Source organism: Hyperolius riggenbachi, chromosome 2 (genome assembly GCF_040937935.1).
Source record: "Hyperolius riggenbachi isolate aHypRig1 chromosome 2, aHypRig1.pri, whole genome shotgun sequence".
NCBI lineage: Eukaryota > Metazoa > Chordata > Amphibia > Anura > Hyperoliidae > Hyperolius > Hyperolius riggenbachi.
Window position 1 is genome coordinate 323,007,208 of NC_090647.1, and position 16,060 is coordinate 323,023,267.

General features: G+C 43.2%; 1 protein-coding gene across 1 annotated transcript in view; it reads left to right on the forward strand.

Moving 5' to 3' along the window:
* NUDC (nuclear distribution C, dynein complex regulator) overlaps positions 1 to 14,842 on the forward strand; it is a 31,993-nt gene extending 17,151 nt beyond the window's left edge. The window contains exons 5-9 of the mRNA XM_068269237.1: positions 4,718 to 4,834; positions 7,041 to 7,235; positions 8,620 to 8,703; positions 9,956 to 10,074; positions 14,182 to 14,842. Of these exons, the coding sequence (XP_068125338.1) occupies positions 4,718 to 4,834; positions 7,041 to 7,235; positions 8,620 to 8,703; positions 9,956 to 10,074; positions 14,182 to 14,233 (567 nt within the window). The 3' untranslated portion in view covers positions 14,234 to 14,842. The remainder of the gene's footprint in view (positions 1 to 4,717; positions 4,835 to 7,040; positions 7,236 to 8,619; positions 8,704 to 9,955; positions 10,075 to 14,181) is intronic.
* Positions 14,843 to 16,060: the final 1,218 nt, after the last annotated feature.

The window sequence follows — 16,060 nt, forward strand, 5'->3', positions numbered from 1 at the left end:
ATAATTATAAAATGGTAATGACATTAGACTGACTGGTGGGATTAGAATCTGAGCTCCTCCAAGGACAGTCAGTGACATGACAATGTACTCTGTAAAGTGCTGCAGAGATGTTAGTGCTTATATAAATACATAATAATAATAATGTAGGACATTAGACTATGGAAAATATTAGATTGTGAGCTCCTCTGAGGACAGCAGTCAGTGTCAAGCCCATGTCTGTAAAGTGCTATAGAAGTTTGTCAGTGCCAGGGCTGTGGAGTCTGTATAAAAATCATCCGACTCCACGTACCCAAAAAGGCTCTGGCTCCTAGTCTAATGCTTACCAGAACTGTGAATTTGGTACAAAAATCATCCGACTCCTCAGTTTATGAAACCGCCGACTCCAGGTACCCAAAATTACTCCAACTCTGACTCCACAGCCCTGGTCAGTGCTATATACAGTGATGTGAAAAACTATTTGCCCCTTTCCTGATTTCTTATTCTTTTGCATGTTTGTCACACTTAAATGTTTCTGCTCATTAAAAACCGTTAACTATCAGTCAAAGATAACATAATTGAATACAAAATGCAGTTTTAAATTATGGTTTTTATTATTTAGTTAGAAAAAAACTCCAAATCTACATGGCCCTGTGTGAAAAAGTGATTGCCCCCCCTTGTTAAAAAATAACTTAACTGTGGTTTATCACACCTGAGTTCAATTTCTGTAGTCACCCCCAGGCCTGATTACTGCCACACCTGTTTCAATCAAGAAATCACTTAAATAGGAGCTATCTGACACAGAAGTAGACCAAAAGCACCTCAAAAGCTAGACATCATGCCAAGATCCAAAGAAATTCAGGAACAAATGAGAACAAAAGTAATTGAGATCTATCAGTCTGGTAAAGGTTATAAAGCCATTTTTAAAGCTTTGGGACTCCAGCGAACCACAGTGAGAGCCATTATCCACGAGTGGCAAAAACATGGAACAGTGATGAACCTTCCCAGGAGTGGCCGGCCAACCAAAATTACCCCAAGAGCGCAGAGAAAACTCATCCGAGAGGCCACAAAAGACCCCAGGACAACATCTAAAGAACTGCAGGCCTCCCTTGCCTCAATTAAGGTCAGGTGTTCACGACTCCACCATAAGAAAGAGACTGGGCAAAAAGGCCTGCATGGCAGATATCCAAGGCACAAACCACTTTTAAAGAGACTCTGTAACATTAAAAAGATCCCCTGGGGGGTACTCACCTCGGGTGGGGGAAGCCTCCGGATCCTAATGAGGCTTCCCACGCCGTCCTCTGTCCACCGGGGGTCTCGCCGCAGCCCTCCGAACAGTCGGCGACTGTGCCGACTGTCAGTTCAATATTTACCTTTGCTGGCTCCAGCGGGGGCGCTGTGGCGGCTTTCCGTTCCGAACTACACGGAAATACCCGATCTCATTCGGGTCCGCTCTACTGCGCAGGCGCAGGAAACTTGCGCCTGCGCAGTAGAGCAGATCCGACGGCGATCGGGTATTTCCGTGTAGTTCGGAGCCGACAGCCGTCAGAGCGCCTGCGCAGGAGCCAGGAAGGTAAATATTGACGTCACCGCTGCACGGACTCCACGGAGGGCTGCAGCGAGACCCCTGACGGATGGAGGACGGCGTGGGAAGCCTCATTAGGATCCGGAGGCTTCCCCCACCCGAGGTGAGTACCCCCCAGGGATCTTTTCATGTTACAGATCCTCTTTAAGCAAAAAGAACATTAAGGCTCGTCTCAATTTTGCTAAAAAAAACCATCTCAATGATTGCCAATACTTTGGGGAAAATACCTTGTGGACCGACGAGACACAAGTTGAACTTTTTGGAAGGTGCGTGTCTCGTTACATCTGGCGTAGAAGTAACACAGCATTTCAGCAAAAGAACATCATACCAACAGTAAAATATGGTGGTGGTAGTGTGATGGTCTGGGGTTGTTTTGCTGCTTCAGGACCTAGAAGGCTTGCTGTGATAGATGGAACCATGAATTCTACTGTCTACCAAAAAATCCTGAAGGAGAATGTCCGGCCATCTGTTCGTCAACTCAAGCTGAAGTGATCTTGGGTGCTGCAGCAGGACAATGACCCAAAACACACTAGCAAATCCACCTCTGAATGGCTGAAGAAAAACAGAATGAAGACTTTGGAGTGGCCTAGTCAAAGTCCTGACCTGAATCCTATTGAGATGTTGTGGCATGACCTTAAAAAGGCGGTTCATGCTAGAAAACCCTCAAAGCTGAATTACAACAATTCTGCAAAGATGAGTGGGACAAAATTCCTCCAGAGCGCTGTAAAAGACTTGTTGCAAGTTATCGCAAACACTTGATTGCAGTTATTGCTGCTAAGGGTGGCCCAACCAGTTATTAGGTTCAGGGGGCAATTTCTTTTTCACACAGGGCTATGTAGATTTGGAGTTTTTTTTTCTCACTAAATAATAAAAACCATCAATTAAAACTGCATTTTGTGTTCAATTATATTATCTTTGACTAATAGTTAACGGTTTTTGATGAGCAGAAACCTTTAAGTGTGACAAACATGCAAAAGAATAAGAAATCAGGAAGGGGGCACATAGTTTTTCACATCACTGTAAATACAAAAAATGCCAATGGTTTAGCCCCACCCGCAAAAAGTGCGCTGTTGACTCTGCCCCATCGTCCGACATTTTGGGTGTCCAGATTTTTGGGGCCTTTTGTCCATTAAAAAAATGAAATATTAGGTTGGCAACTTTGCCCCCAAACTGACTTTGGTTTTTCATCTTGTCCAATCAATTATTTTTAATGATTTTAGTCAAAATTGATAGAAAATTTAAAGCAAATCTATTCCCATCCATTTGAATCAGTTATCAAATCTGCTGGGAATCGAATGGGAAAATTGATGTGTGTATGGGCGCCTTGAGAGAGGCTGCTTTGCACTGCTAGCGATGTATGAGCAGATGCGACCAAGATACAGATCTCTCTCTGATCTAATCTGATCGGAGGTAGATCTGTTGGCTGCCCATACACTGCAGGATGATTCCTGATCGATTTCAGCATTAAATATTTGGAAATCGGCCTTGTGAATGCCCCCTGTGCCACCTCCCCACAAATGTTAAAGGGGAACTTCAGCCTAAACAAACATACTGTCATCAAGTTACATTAGTTATGTTAATTAGAATAGATAGGTAATATAATCTCTTACCCACCCTGTTTTAAAAGAACAGGCAAATGTTTGTGATTCATGGGAGCAGCCATCTTTTTGGTTGTAATGAGGTGACAAGGAGCAGGAGACACAGTTCCAACTATCCTTTGTCCTGATTACCCCTCCCAGCTGCACACACTAGGCTTCAAATGTCAAATTCAAAATGTAAAAAAAAACCAGCAAAACGAGAACAACAAAATCAGAAATCCCATCATGCTTTGCACAGCATCGGGGAAAAAGCCCGGGCAGTTTTCTTCTGTGCAGCTAAAAATGAGGCTTGTTTAACCTCCTTAGCGGTATGGACGACTTAATACGTCCATTACCGCCGGAGGTCGCCGCTCAGGCCCCGCTGGGCCGATTTGAATAATTTTTTATTTTTTTTTAAAACACGCAGCAAGCACTTTGCTTGCTGCGTGTCTCGCCTGATCACCGCCGCCCGCCCGCCGCGATGCAGGGCCCCCCCAGGCGAGACCCCGTGCGCTGCCTGGCCAATTAGTGCCAGGCAGCGCTGAGGGGTGGATCGGGTCTCCCTGTGACGTCACGACGACGTCGATGATGTCACGACGTAAGCCCTAAAGGAAATCCCGTTTCAGAACGGGATTTCCTTATGGCTTACAGCGCCGGCGGCGATCGGAGGGGTGGGAGGGATGCGGAAGGGAGGGGGGCATCATGTAGCTAGCGCTAGGCTAGCTACATGATTGAAAGAAAAAAAAAATTAAAAAATAGCGCTGCCCCCTGGCGATCTTTAGTAGAACGCCAGGGAGGTTAAGAGAAACAAAGTTCTGATGCTGTGAAACTGTTAAATAAACACACAAAGCCTTTTCAGTGCTGCGGAGTCGATTTTTAGTCCGGAGGTTCACTTTAATGTTGTCGCGCCTCCAGTTCTCGCAGGTGTACTACGTAGGGGTGGGGGGTCCGAGACAGCAGCCGAGTTTGTTCATTGTAATATTGCATGCCATTACTACTACTACTACTACTACTACTACTACTACTGGAATAGGATCAATCCAATGCAGTAGCTGTTTATTTCATACTACAGAAGTTTGTTTTAAAATAACATTTGCATCAACCTGAAATTATTAGTATCTCATTCACCATCTTTAGGCTGTTAGGTGATGATTAGCTTTTTCAGGATTGTTGAGTGACACCCAAAAGACTGCATTATCATTTAGTTAGAATTTCAGGATCTGTCACTTCAGCAATCCTCAGATGAGGTAAAACACACTTACAGCTGTGTCTGGTGACAGAGCCTATAGATTGGTGACAGCCATAGCTGTTTAAAGCACGTGAACATAAATGGCATCTATTAATGTTGTCATTTTATCTATGTGGTTTAATAAAGGACTTTGTATAAAAAGTCTTTGTTGTAGTCTTTTGAATCCATATAATAGAGCCTTTTATGTTGCTTATGCAAATTCGGATTCATATTAAGTCAGAGCTGATGGAAGAATGTAAAAAACGGTTTATATAAAGCGCACCTACCTTTGCACTACAAAGCAGTTTTGCCTCGTAAGATTCTGATTAATGTAATTTGTTTTCTGTACAGGGTAGTGACGATGAGGAAGAGGAAGATGAGAAAGACAAAGGAAAGCTTAAGCCAAATTCAGGCAACGGAGCGGATCTTCCTCACTACCGCTGGACACAAACTTTGTCAGAAGTTGATGTAAGTCTTGATAAAAAAACAAACCCAAAAAACACATTTTATCTCAGCCTTGATTTCTGTTGTCACGAGGTTTTCTGCAGAAGTCCATAAAGTGTGCTAGAATTCATATTTTCCTACCCCTGCAAGCATATTTTGCTGTATGTAATTGGTATATTATTTTTAGACAAACTCCTCCTAAAAATAGATTTAAAGGATACCCGAGGCAACATAATTTGCACAAAAGAAGGGAGCAGGCATATATGGGCGGAAGTCTTCAGGCCCAGCTCTCCCCTGTTCACCTCCGCGCCCCCCCCCCCCCCCACCCCCCTCAGTTACCTTGTAAAAGCCTCCGTACTTTACGCCCGGTTGCACATTACTGCGCAAGCACTGGCCTGGTGGCACACATCTTTGATCACCCTCCCATGGCCAGGAGTGCTTTGCTTGTGCACTACGTATGGGGACAGAGGTGAATGAATGGCTTATTGGCTGCTTGGGAAAATTAAGCATTGGCCAATTAGTCACAGGAGCTGTGAATAGGCAAACCTTGGGGTGTGCCAAATAAGATGTAAATGAGTCCATGCAAAAGGGACATATTTACTGTTACAGGAATTACATCCACATATGCACTTAAGTCATAGTGAAGTTTACTTAACTACTCTTAAATAACTTAAAATGATGCTTTGCAGTAATGCGATACACATGTTACTGATTATACTTCCCTTCTAAAGTACACCCACTATCTCTAGCTGTGTTTACATTTCAAAAATGACTCCAATGAAGTCCCGGCTTTGTACTGATTGTTTGCAGATGTTATGGTCACTTGAATGGAAGGATAATCATAAGTGTACAGAGTGAACACTGTAGAAGCAATAGTAAATATTTTTTGTTTTGTTTTGTTTTTTTGTTGTTGCACAGCAGAGGCCTGCACAGGCTACATCTTGTTTACTGTTTGGTTGAGCACAATGTAATAGCGCATCTCTACATATTGAGGTAGAATAAATGTATGTTTGTAATACTGATCAGGGGCCCATATTTAACGGTTTTACGCAGTCTTAACCACTTAACGACCAGCTAACGCCGATGGGCGGCGCCTGGTCATTAGTGGTATAGCATGGAACCTTCCATGCCAGTTCACGGAGGGTGCCTCCGTGAACAGTGTGCGAGCCGCCGATCGCGGCTTGCACACGTAAAGGAAACACGCGGGGAAGAAATCCCCGCTGTTTACATCATACGGCGCTGCTGCACAGCAGCGCCGTAAGGCAGATCGGCGATCCCCGGCCTCTGATTGGCCGGGGATCGCCGGCATATGATAGGCTGAAGCCTATCCTACAATGCGCAGGACGGATATATGAAGGCAGAGGGAGGGAGCGCATAAAACGCTGCGGAGGGGGGCTTTGAAAAGGGGCTTTGTGGGGAAAAAAGGGGAGGGGGAAGTCTGATCGCCCTGGCTAAATCCTGATCGGTGCTGTGGGCTGTAGAGCCCACGCAGCACCGATCATTACAAATTGCCGTGGTCCTTAAGTGGTTAAGTATAAATACACTACCACTTTAGATTATTGTTGCCTGAAACCATTATTAATGATCGCTTTTAGTGCCATCTGAAGATGAGCACTGTACAGAGATACTGCTCAGCCCTTAGTTAAGCAGTGTTTTCTGTTACATTTAGAGGGGAGGGCAATTCCCAGAGTAACAAATAGTTGAGCAAGACAACTCTGTCTCGCCACTTCGCTGAAGGAGGAAGTAAACAATGCTGTTGGACAACAACTGTACACCGTGTAGAGATATCACAAGATTTTTATATATAAATACACACTTATTTGGAATGAATCCTTTTTGCTCTGCTCCTTTGTCTTCACCCTGCAGCACAATTATCCATCTGGAGTGCCATTAGGCCCCACCACACGCATAAACCAACCCCCCCAGGCTGCCACTTTATCCCACAAGATTATAAGCCTTACCTGTGCATCAGCACAGATGGTAGGGCTGCAATGACCAACAGCCTGGCAGTCTGGAGCTGTCACTACACATGCCCTGTACAACACCGGTACTTTAAGGGGATGCCTAGTGGCCCAGTAGCTGTTAAGCACAGAGAGGGCAGTGAGGTTGCTTAGATGCAGTTTTTCTGTTAATTTCTCTCCCCATGACTGATTGTCAGCTTAGGCTGTTGAATTTAATGTCTGGAATGCATACTATGAGTGGTAAATAATTGCTTCCTTTTCTCCCATAGTTGGTTATTCCTTTCCCAGTTTCTTTCCGTCTGAAAAGTAAGGATGTGGTAGTGGATATTCGGCGAAGGAAGCTCAGCGTTGGGCTTAAGGGCCAGAGTCCTGTACTAGAAGGAGAGCTTTATAATGATGTCAAGGTAGAAGAGTGTTCCTGGCTTATAGAGGATGGAAAAGTGGTGACTGTTCATTTGGAAAAGGTGAGGAGAAAATTTGGAACCCACCTAACTAGAGTACTGCAAAAAAGTTTTGTCCATGAATTTTGTATTTTTTTTTCTTTCTGCGTGCGAACCTCAGATATGTTTCATACAAGGTGAGCTCTTCCTTACATGCAATTTTGTGATTAACTCAACCTTGCATCAGACCACAGAGAGAAGTCTAGGTAAAGGTGCATTTCCCTACAAGGGATGGTCCAGAAAGGCATATCTACTCTCCCACACTCCATATATGATTAATGCTTGTGATGTAGTCTCAGAGTGATACGCTGTTCAGGACTTGAGTTTTATGTGAGCAACATGGCTGGGCAGTCTACTTGGTGGGAAATTACTCATGTGAACCTTAGGTTCTAAATCTGCCTGCTTTTTTACTGATGATATTCATTTTTCCCCCCCTTTTTGTTTTATATTGATACTAATTTCTTTCAAGATAGGTAAAAGAAATATCTACTTCCTTTGCATAGTCCAGATGCTTCCCATCTCTTCATACACTGCACCGTTCTAGTGCTATTTCCCTCTTCAGTGTGCAAGCAGTGTATGAGCGTGTCCGTGCTGTGCATGCGCACAGGCCCTGTAGACTGAAGGTGCTCGTGCACGGCTTTTTCCCTCAGTGAACAATTGCCTTGCGTTCTACTGGCCCTCTGTGGCCAAACTTGCTCATGGGTACTTAATGGTTGAGTGGATATCTTTAACTGTTATGATGCTAGGCTTTGTTGAGCAGTCTGTTGCCAGAAGTGCACCACTGTTTTCATGACACTGCTGCACAGTTTTCAAAATCGTCCTAAAAGCACTTGTGCAATGATTCCCTATGAGTGTTCACATATGAGCGATTCGATTCCGATCCGCTCACCAAAGCGCTGCCTGTGCCATTTTTGGGGCGATTTGTCAATGGAAGGTATAGGGAAATCGCATAGCGCTTGAAAAAGCGCTTTGTATAGTGATTTCCCCAGCGCTTTTAAGAATAAATACATTGTATTTATTCATTTCCTGGTCGGAGAGTTCACTTCCTGACTTGCGTCAAAGTGAAAAAATAAATTGCTCTGCAAAAGCGCTTAGAAAAGCGCTTTACAAAAAATCGCAACACGCAGGTAAGCGCCAGGAGGCACTAAAAATAATTGCACACAAAATCGCCAAACGCTGATGTCAGAGATAGCAATTTTAGATGTGATCAAGGCCTTATTGCATGAATCATTGTTGATTGGGGAGGGGCTGAGTCTATAATGTGTAATCTTTAAAAACCCGGAAATTTCCCTCTATTGTCCACTTCATGACATTTGTAATGTGCTTTTATGTCTATTGGCAAAATGCATATTTAAAGGGGAAATAGTTTGCTTAAATTTAACTAATTTCTTGCCCTTGTTTCCCTCAGATCAACACAATGGAATGGTGGAGCCGAGTCATGCAGACAGAGCCAGAAATTAATACAAAGAAAATAAATCCAGAGAACTCGAAGGTATTTTTTTTTTTTTTTTGTTCTTTTTCTTTTACCAGCCACACAAGTGGGTTTGGAGATTAACATCTTGGTTTTGGTTTCAACCAGAAACACCATCACTGGTATGCTCTGCTGGATGGGAAGGCAGTGTGTTGTCCTTTTACTGCTTACAATGATGCACATATGAAGCTTTCAAGGACCACATACAGTAAATGGCAAGGAGATCCACATTCGGCTACGGGCCTTGAGTTTGACACCTGTGCTGTAGAAAGTGGGCTTCTTGCATTGTCTTTAATAAGCTTGTACCTATCTAATAGAACAAGATCCCTGAAATCAGGAGTAAGGCCTAGTGCACACCAGAGCGGTTCGGCAGCGTTTTCAGATCCGCTTGCGGCTGTGGAAATGCTTGGTCAATGTATCTCAATGGGGTGGTTCACACCAGAGCGGGAGGCGTTTTGCAGAAACGCATACTCCCGGGCTGCTGCAGATTCTGGATTGCGGCGGCGTTTCTGCCTCCAATGTAAAGTATAGGAAAACCGCAAACCGCTCTGAAAAACAGCAGTTCAGAGCGGTTTTGCAGGCGCTTTTGTTACAGAAGCTGTTCAGTAACAGCTTTACTGTAACAATATCAGAAATCTACTACACCAAAACGCTTCACAAAACCACAAAATACTAGGTGAAACGCTACAGAGAAATAAGAAAAAGCGTTTCAAAATCTGCTAGCATTTTGCGATCTGCTAGCGGTTTTTGGTGTACACCAGGCCAAAGTGCATTTGGGCACTAATTACTCTTGGCAACATTTTGTAATAGAAGGCAAAATTGATTTTTTTTTTCAGGTTCTCAGCCTACATTTAAGATGTTCCAGTTTCTCTGTCAAAAGGCTTTATTGCTAAACTCTGTAAAGTTTGGCATGGAAATATAGAATCATCACAGTTGTGATGTGAGAGAGAGGTGTAATGGAAACCTGTACTGATGGAAAATACCTTCTAAAATTGCAAACTGGCTGTTGTGCTAATCCTCTACTTATCATACTTTTACAAATCGCTGACAGTATACAGATCAGTTATCCCTACTCCACAGGCTGCATGCTTGTTCCAGGTGTGTGACTCAGGCACTAGCAACCCACATTACAGTGAGACAGTTGGGGTTTCTTAAAAAGGAAAGCACATGGCAGTCTCTATTTCTTTTCGTACAGGTTTCAAGTTACTATAAATAGTGATTGCTGATATGGAAATTATCCGTGCTTGCTTTTAAGTTGTATACATCTCCTCAGCTATCCGATTTAGACGGAGAGACCCGCAGTATGGTGGAAAAAATGATGTACGATCAGAGACAGAAATCAATGGGCCTTCCAACTTCTGATGAACAGAAGAAACAGGATATATTGAAAAAGTAAGCAACATTGTGAAAAAGAATGTACAAGCAAACCTAGACTGATGACGTATACAGTGTTATGAGACTATAGAACATAGAAAATTCTGCACACCCAATCCAGGCCAAGAAAACCCCATTTCCTCACATAGATAAAGGTGGCCATACACACTTAGATACCCACCCAATGTGGCAAAACAGAATTGACTCTTACCACACAAACTGCAGCATTGCACTGTTTGATACAGTGCACTGCTATGAGCTGCCACTCCTCTCCACCTCCATCGACGGGCATTTTCATCCGATCAAAAACTTTGATCAATTTTGGGTTAGAATAGATAGAATCGAAATCACGATTGATCTGACATCTTGTGCAATAGATAGATTCCCAGCAAATCTGATCTAATCAAATCTGCCGGAAATCAAGCGGTAAAATCAGTGTGTATACATCTTTTACAAGCGTAAAGCTGTTCATACAGAGTATAGATTGCTTTGTTCTGCAGTTTAGATATTCAAGGAAAAAGTTGCTCAATACGGGTTGGGATATAGGAGCATTAGGTAAAATGGTGAATCAGGTTTCCAATCATTGTTTAAAGCCTTAAAGAGACTCAGAGACAAACAGAAGTACAGCTCTGATACATACCCAGGGTTTTTCTCCCGCCCCATAAACACGTCTAAGTCCCATGCCGTCCTCCCGCGGTCTGCACTTCAGCCGCGGTGAGCTTCGTTACCAGCCTCAGTTGATGCCAGGGTCTACTGCTCATGAGAAGTAGACTCGGACTGATGTCACTGAGGGTGGTAACGGAGCTCACCGCAGCTGAACGGCAGACCGCTGGAGGACGGCGTGGGACTTAGACGTGTTTATGGGGCGGGAGGAAGCCCCGGGTAAGTATCGGAGCTGTACTTATGTTCGTCTCTGAGTCTCTTTAAGCCTGATACACACCCCCAATTTTGACTGAGGAATTTTACCTCTTCCATGCAGTATGAGAGCTTATCTGCACAATTGGTTCATAGTATTAAGTCTGTTGACCCTCATGCTACAAGGAGGTGGTAAAATGACGTGTGTACCAGGCTTGAGGGTTTAAGAGGGGAGACTCATGAAAATGGCTTTTTTTGGATCTTGGTAAAATTGCTTACAGAAACTCAGAGAATGAGAACTCACATGAATATGCAAATCACTACAGCATACATTTCACTAGAAAGATAAGAGATTTTACTATTGGTCAGTATTCAGATTTTTTAGGGGAAGGCCTGAGCTCATTTTTTCTTATGCAATTTCCCATTAGATTGACAACTCGAATCGATAATTTCCAGCATGTCTGATCTGCTCCTGATCGAGAAAGGGATCTATTTTGTGCAGTACAGATCTAAAAATCTGTCCCATTCTCAATTGGGAGCAGATCAGACATGTCAAAAGTTATTGATTTGACCTGTCAATCTGGAAGTTAAACTATTCCGACTTCAATTCCTGCCGGGTGGTTTCTTTCAGGCTTCTTCCGCCTTGCGTCCCACCTCGTGTCACATGACTACGCTTCCTCCTTTAATCCAGAGGAGGAAACGTGTTTATGACACATGTAAGCCTGAAAGAACTCGCATAGAAGCCTGGGTACGTTTTAACCCTCCCTCACCAGCCCGCTCAGGTTCGGCCAGTTCTCACCCCCCGTGGATTTTGCCCCTTAACTGTCCGTTTCTTCACTAGTGTGAAGAAAGGTTCCATTCTCCCTTTGCCCCCAATGTAGTGCTTAATCTTCCGTTTCAGGTCCACTGGGCGCATTGATCCTGAAATATTGGTGCGGCAGCAAACTTGTAGTCTGTTCAGCGGAACATACAGATCAGTTTGAGCGGACGGATGTAAACGGCTCCATTGGTTAACATTGGAACTGTTTGCATCCATTCCGTTACCACAGTATCCGCCCCGATCCTCAAACGGACTGTTTTTTAGGACGAGTGTGAACCAAGCCTTTGGCTTGGTTTACACATAAAACATTGTCCTGCCAGTTTGTGACAGTTGGCATCAGTTTTGCATGTATTTCTATCGCTGTGTTCGCATATAAATCTGTACATTTCCGGTCCTGTCAGTTTTGTATCATTTTTATGTTTCTATGACTGTGTTCACACATAAAAGGTGTATGGTACATTTCTAGTCTAGTCCTGTGTTTGTCCTGTCAGTGTTGTATCAGTTTTCTTTGTGTGTATTCACACAGTGTACAGTCAGGTAAAACTGATGCAGGACTAGACTGGAAATGTACATATTTATATGTGAGCCAAGCCTGACAGACTTTATGCTGGGAGTTATACTATAACCAACAACTATAGTTAACATGTTTTCTAAGCATTCATTATAACAGCAAAATAAAATACAAAATATGCTTTGTGTGAGACTAGGTTCACAGTGGTCAGTTGTATAATGCACACGTTATGTGTTATGAGTGGGAACTGCAATGGAGACTGGACACAGACTTTAATGCAAAGCCTGCATGCAGCGTGTTAGAATAACGTGATCGGTTACAGTGCAGTACTGTGAACAGCCCGATATAATTATATGGGCAGTGAGTTGACCTGCAGATTTATTCTGCAACACAACTGAGCACTGTGTACAGGGCCTGAGACAAAATGTTCAGAAATGCCACTTTTCTATAGCCCCTCCTCTGAGCAGGGAAGCTATCTTGTCTTTTAGTTGTCGTTCTAGTCTGCCGCTGCTGCTACGCGAATGACCATGGCACAGTAGAATGTCAAATTTGACTATAGTGGTTCTTTAAAGGGAACCCGTGTTAAGAGTGATATGGAACGGACATGTTTATTTCCTTTTAAATAATGCACATTGCCTGGCTCACCTTCTGATCCTCTGCTTCAATGACTTTAAGGCCCCGTTTCCACTATCGCGGAAACAGCACATGAATTGCACGGGGAAACTCTGCCATAGGGGAGAATGGCGCCGCCGGCCGAATCGCTTGCGGTAGCGATTCGGCCAGAACCCCCTACCGAATTTGCGGCGGAGGCTGCGATTCCCATAGCCGTGCATGGCACGGCTCATGGGATTCGTCTGCGATCCCGCCCACCCGCTCAGTGCCGGCGTGCGTTTCTCGCAGACGCACGCCGCACAAGTGGAAACAAGGCTTTAGTGAAAGACCCTGAACAAGCATGCAGATCAGATGTCTGACAAATCTGACAAGATTAGCTGCATGCTTGTTTCAGGTGTGTGATTTAGACCCTACTGACCAGAAATATCAGCAAGACTGCCAGGCAACTGGTATTATTTAAAGAGGAGCTGTTAGGTATAAGGTCTCAGAGAAAATAAACACATATATCAGTAGCTAAAGATTGGCTGTACTTACATTACATATGCATTTCACTGTCCACGTTTGGATTTCACAGAATTTGTATATAGTATATGCAGAGATAGATGCTCCTGACAGCTCATGGCAGGCTCCATGTTTTTCTGTCAAATGTGTCGTCATGTCCTGCCTGCTTCCTGATCACAGATAAGCTGGTACTTGAATAACACAGTGTGCAGTGAATATTAATGAGCCATGTGGCTAGGAACAATAGCTGACTCCTGCAGTGTACTCTGCCCCGAGATTTATCAGTGCTACGCGCTGGACTGATTACAAGCTGCTGTACCGTCTCATTAGCAGCCGAGGAGAGGGCCCCAGAATGCTTTGCAGTTTAGTATGCGGCTTGCGTCCTTATGGGTCTGTAACAGCCTTACTGATAAGCACACATCAAAGGTAACTGAGATTTTTATCTTCACTAATCGCTTTTGGGCTTCCTTCTAAACTGTTTAACACAGGAGAATAGAGGTTTAAATTAGCTTCTGCAGCCTGACAGTTACTCTTTAAAAGGAAATAAATATGTCCGCTTCCATAGGTCTCAGGCTTCGAGTTCTTTTTTTTTTTTTTTTTTTTTTTTTTTTTTTTTCCCCCAAGGAAATCTTTGAGTTCCTTTTATAGACTGACAACCACAATGTACCTGTGTGCGCATGTGTTCGAAAGTGGCTCTTGCAAGAAGTAAATATTTTGTTGTTGACTTTTTGCGGGTCCAGCAGTTTGTGTTCTTACTTTACTTGCTGGTTTCCTATGCCTCCAAATGCTTAAATAGGAAGTAAATTCAGCAATATTTGTGTTTCAGGTTCATGGAGCAGCACCCAGAAATGGACTTCTCCAAAGCCAAGTTCAGCTGATCCTTACATCCACATTGTCTGGCTGAAAAAAGCATTGGAAACACTCTAGAATGCCACAGGCTTGTTCTACTTGACGGTTAAAAGAAAAGTGTACTTGTAACATAAATATGTACTATATATACTTGTGGATAAGCCCACCTTTTCATAGCCAAAACATGGGTGAAAAGTAAGCGTGTGTAGGTCTTATTCAGGCATACTATCTGTGCTCTGCTTACCTGCTGGACCTCACCATGCAATGCACACGTTGTAAGCATGCATGTAGCCATAGTGGCCTCTCTCAGCTCCAGCAGCAGTCCTTGTATCTCCCCTGCAGCTGGGATCTTGCTCCTAGCTAACTGTCATGTGACCAACGCATAGCAGCGAGTCTCAATACTACAGGAAAGAAGTGAGGACTGCTGCTGGAGCCAGGAGAGGAGTGAGTCATATGAAGTCCTATGAGGGGTGGACACTGCATGCGGAGACTGGGTAGACATTGAAGGGTGGGCTTATCTATGGTTCTCGCTGCCCTCTAGCTGAATCAGTAGTTTGGCTTTATTACTGATGTTGTCCTGTGAACTGTTATTCTACACATCAGGGCCCCATATGAAATAAACTTTTTTTCCTAGGCGATATTTTTACACCTCGTCAATAAAATGCCCTTTAGACTACCAACAAGCAAGAAAATATTCCAAATAATTCTAATGAGATATAAGGTGAAGAGAACCAAAGAAGTGGTTGATGAATATTTACTTACTGCTGATAGAAGAGTGCCGGAGGGAACAATAGGCAGCTGGGATTTTACGATCTATGTAGTGTGATAAAGTCTTGCATTATTGAGGGGGCAAACTTGGGTTGATTTAGCATTTTAGAAGTACTCTTATTCTTTTACAGTAAAACAGTGGTTTAGTTAAAGGACCACTATCGCGGAATTTATAAAAAATAAAATAAAACTGAAAAATACTTATCCTCAAGAAAATGCTAGTTGATTGGATAGTGATGGGTTAAGAATTAGTTAAATCTCACTGCTGTTTACACGTTTATGACAGTGTGAATGTGACGGCTCTTACCAAAGGATGACAGCTCGTATCTGCCTGGCTAAGATCAGCAGACAGTTTTACTACTAGCTGAAATGTTGTTAGCAGCCCGCTGTACAGTCTCTTGATCTTAGCCAGGCTGACAAGCTGTCCTCCATTGGCAAGAGCTGTCACATTCACACTGTCATGAATGTGTAAACAGCAGTGTTATTTGTTTATTTTAACTAATTCTTAACTTTTCACTATCACTTCAACTAGCATTCTCTTCAGGATAAGTCTTTTAGTTATAGGGTTGTTGTTGTTTTTTTATAAATTTTGCGATTGTGGTCCTTTAACAGTTTGTGTAACATATGATTGCCTTACAATATACTATGTAATTTAATGTTATTAAAATACATTTCCAGCTGAAGCCAGTTGTGATTTTCAAAAAAAAACAAAACTCTTCTTTTAATTATATAGCAGTAACCAAAACTCAGCTTGAAGTCACAGGCAGCCTGATGCATGAAACTTGTCATATCTGGCTAAGGTCATTACATTTAGGGACCTTATAGGTGGTGTGCTGCAGTTGACTGTTTCTCATTTTCAAGCTGCTTTCATTTGCATGATTCTGCATCAACTTGGAATTATTTACTTTTATCTCATTGACAACCTCCCTGATGGTATGATTATTTCCAGATTTGGGGTTTAAAAGCCATTTTTCACTAGGTTTTAGACCCTAAAAACAAGTTAAAAAAAAAAAAAACCTACCACAGAGAGATCTGCAGCAGTTCCTGCATCTAACCCACTCAGTCATGGGATTACCGCTCTGAGTTGT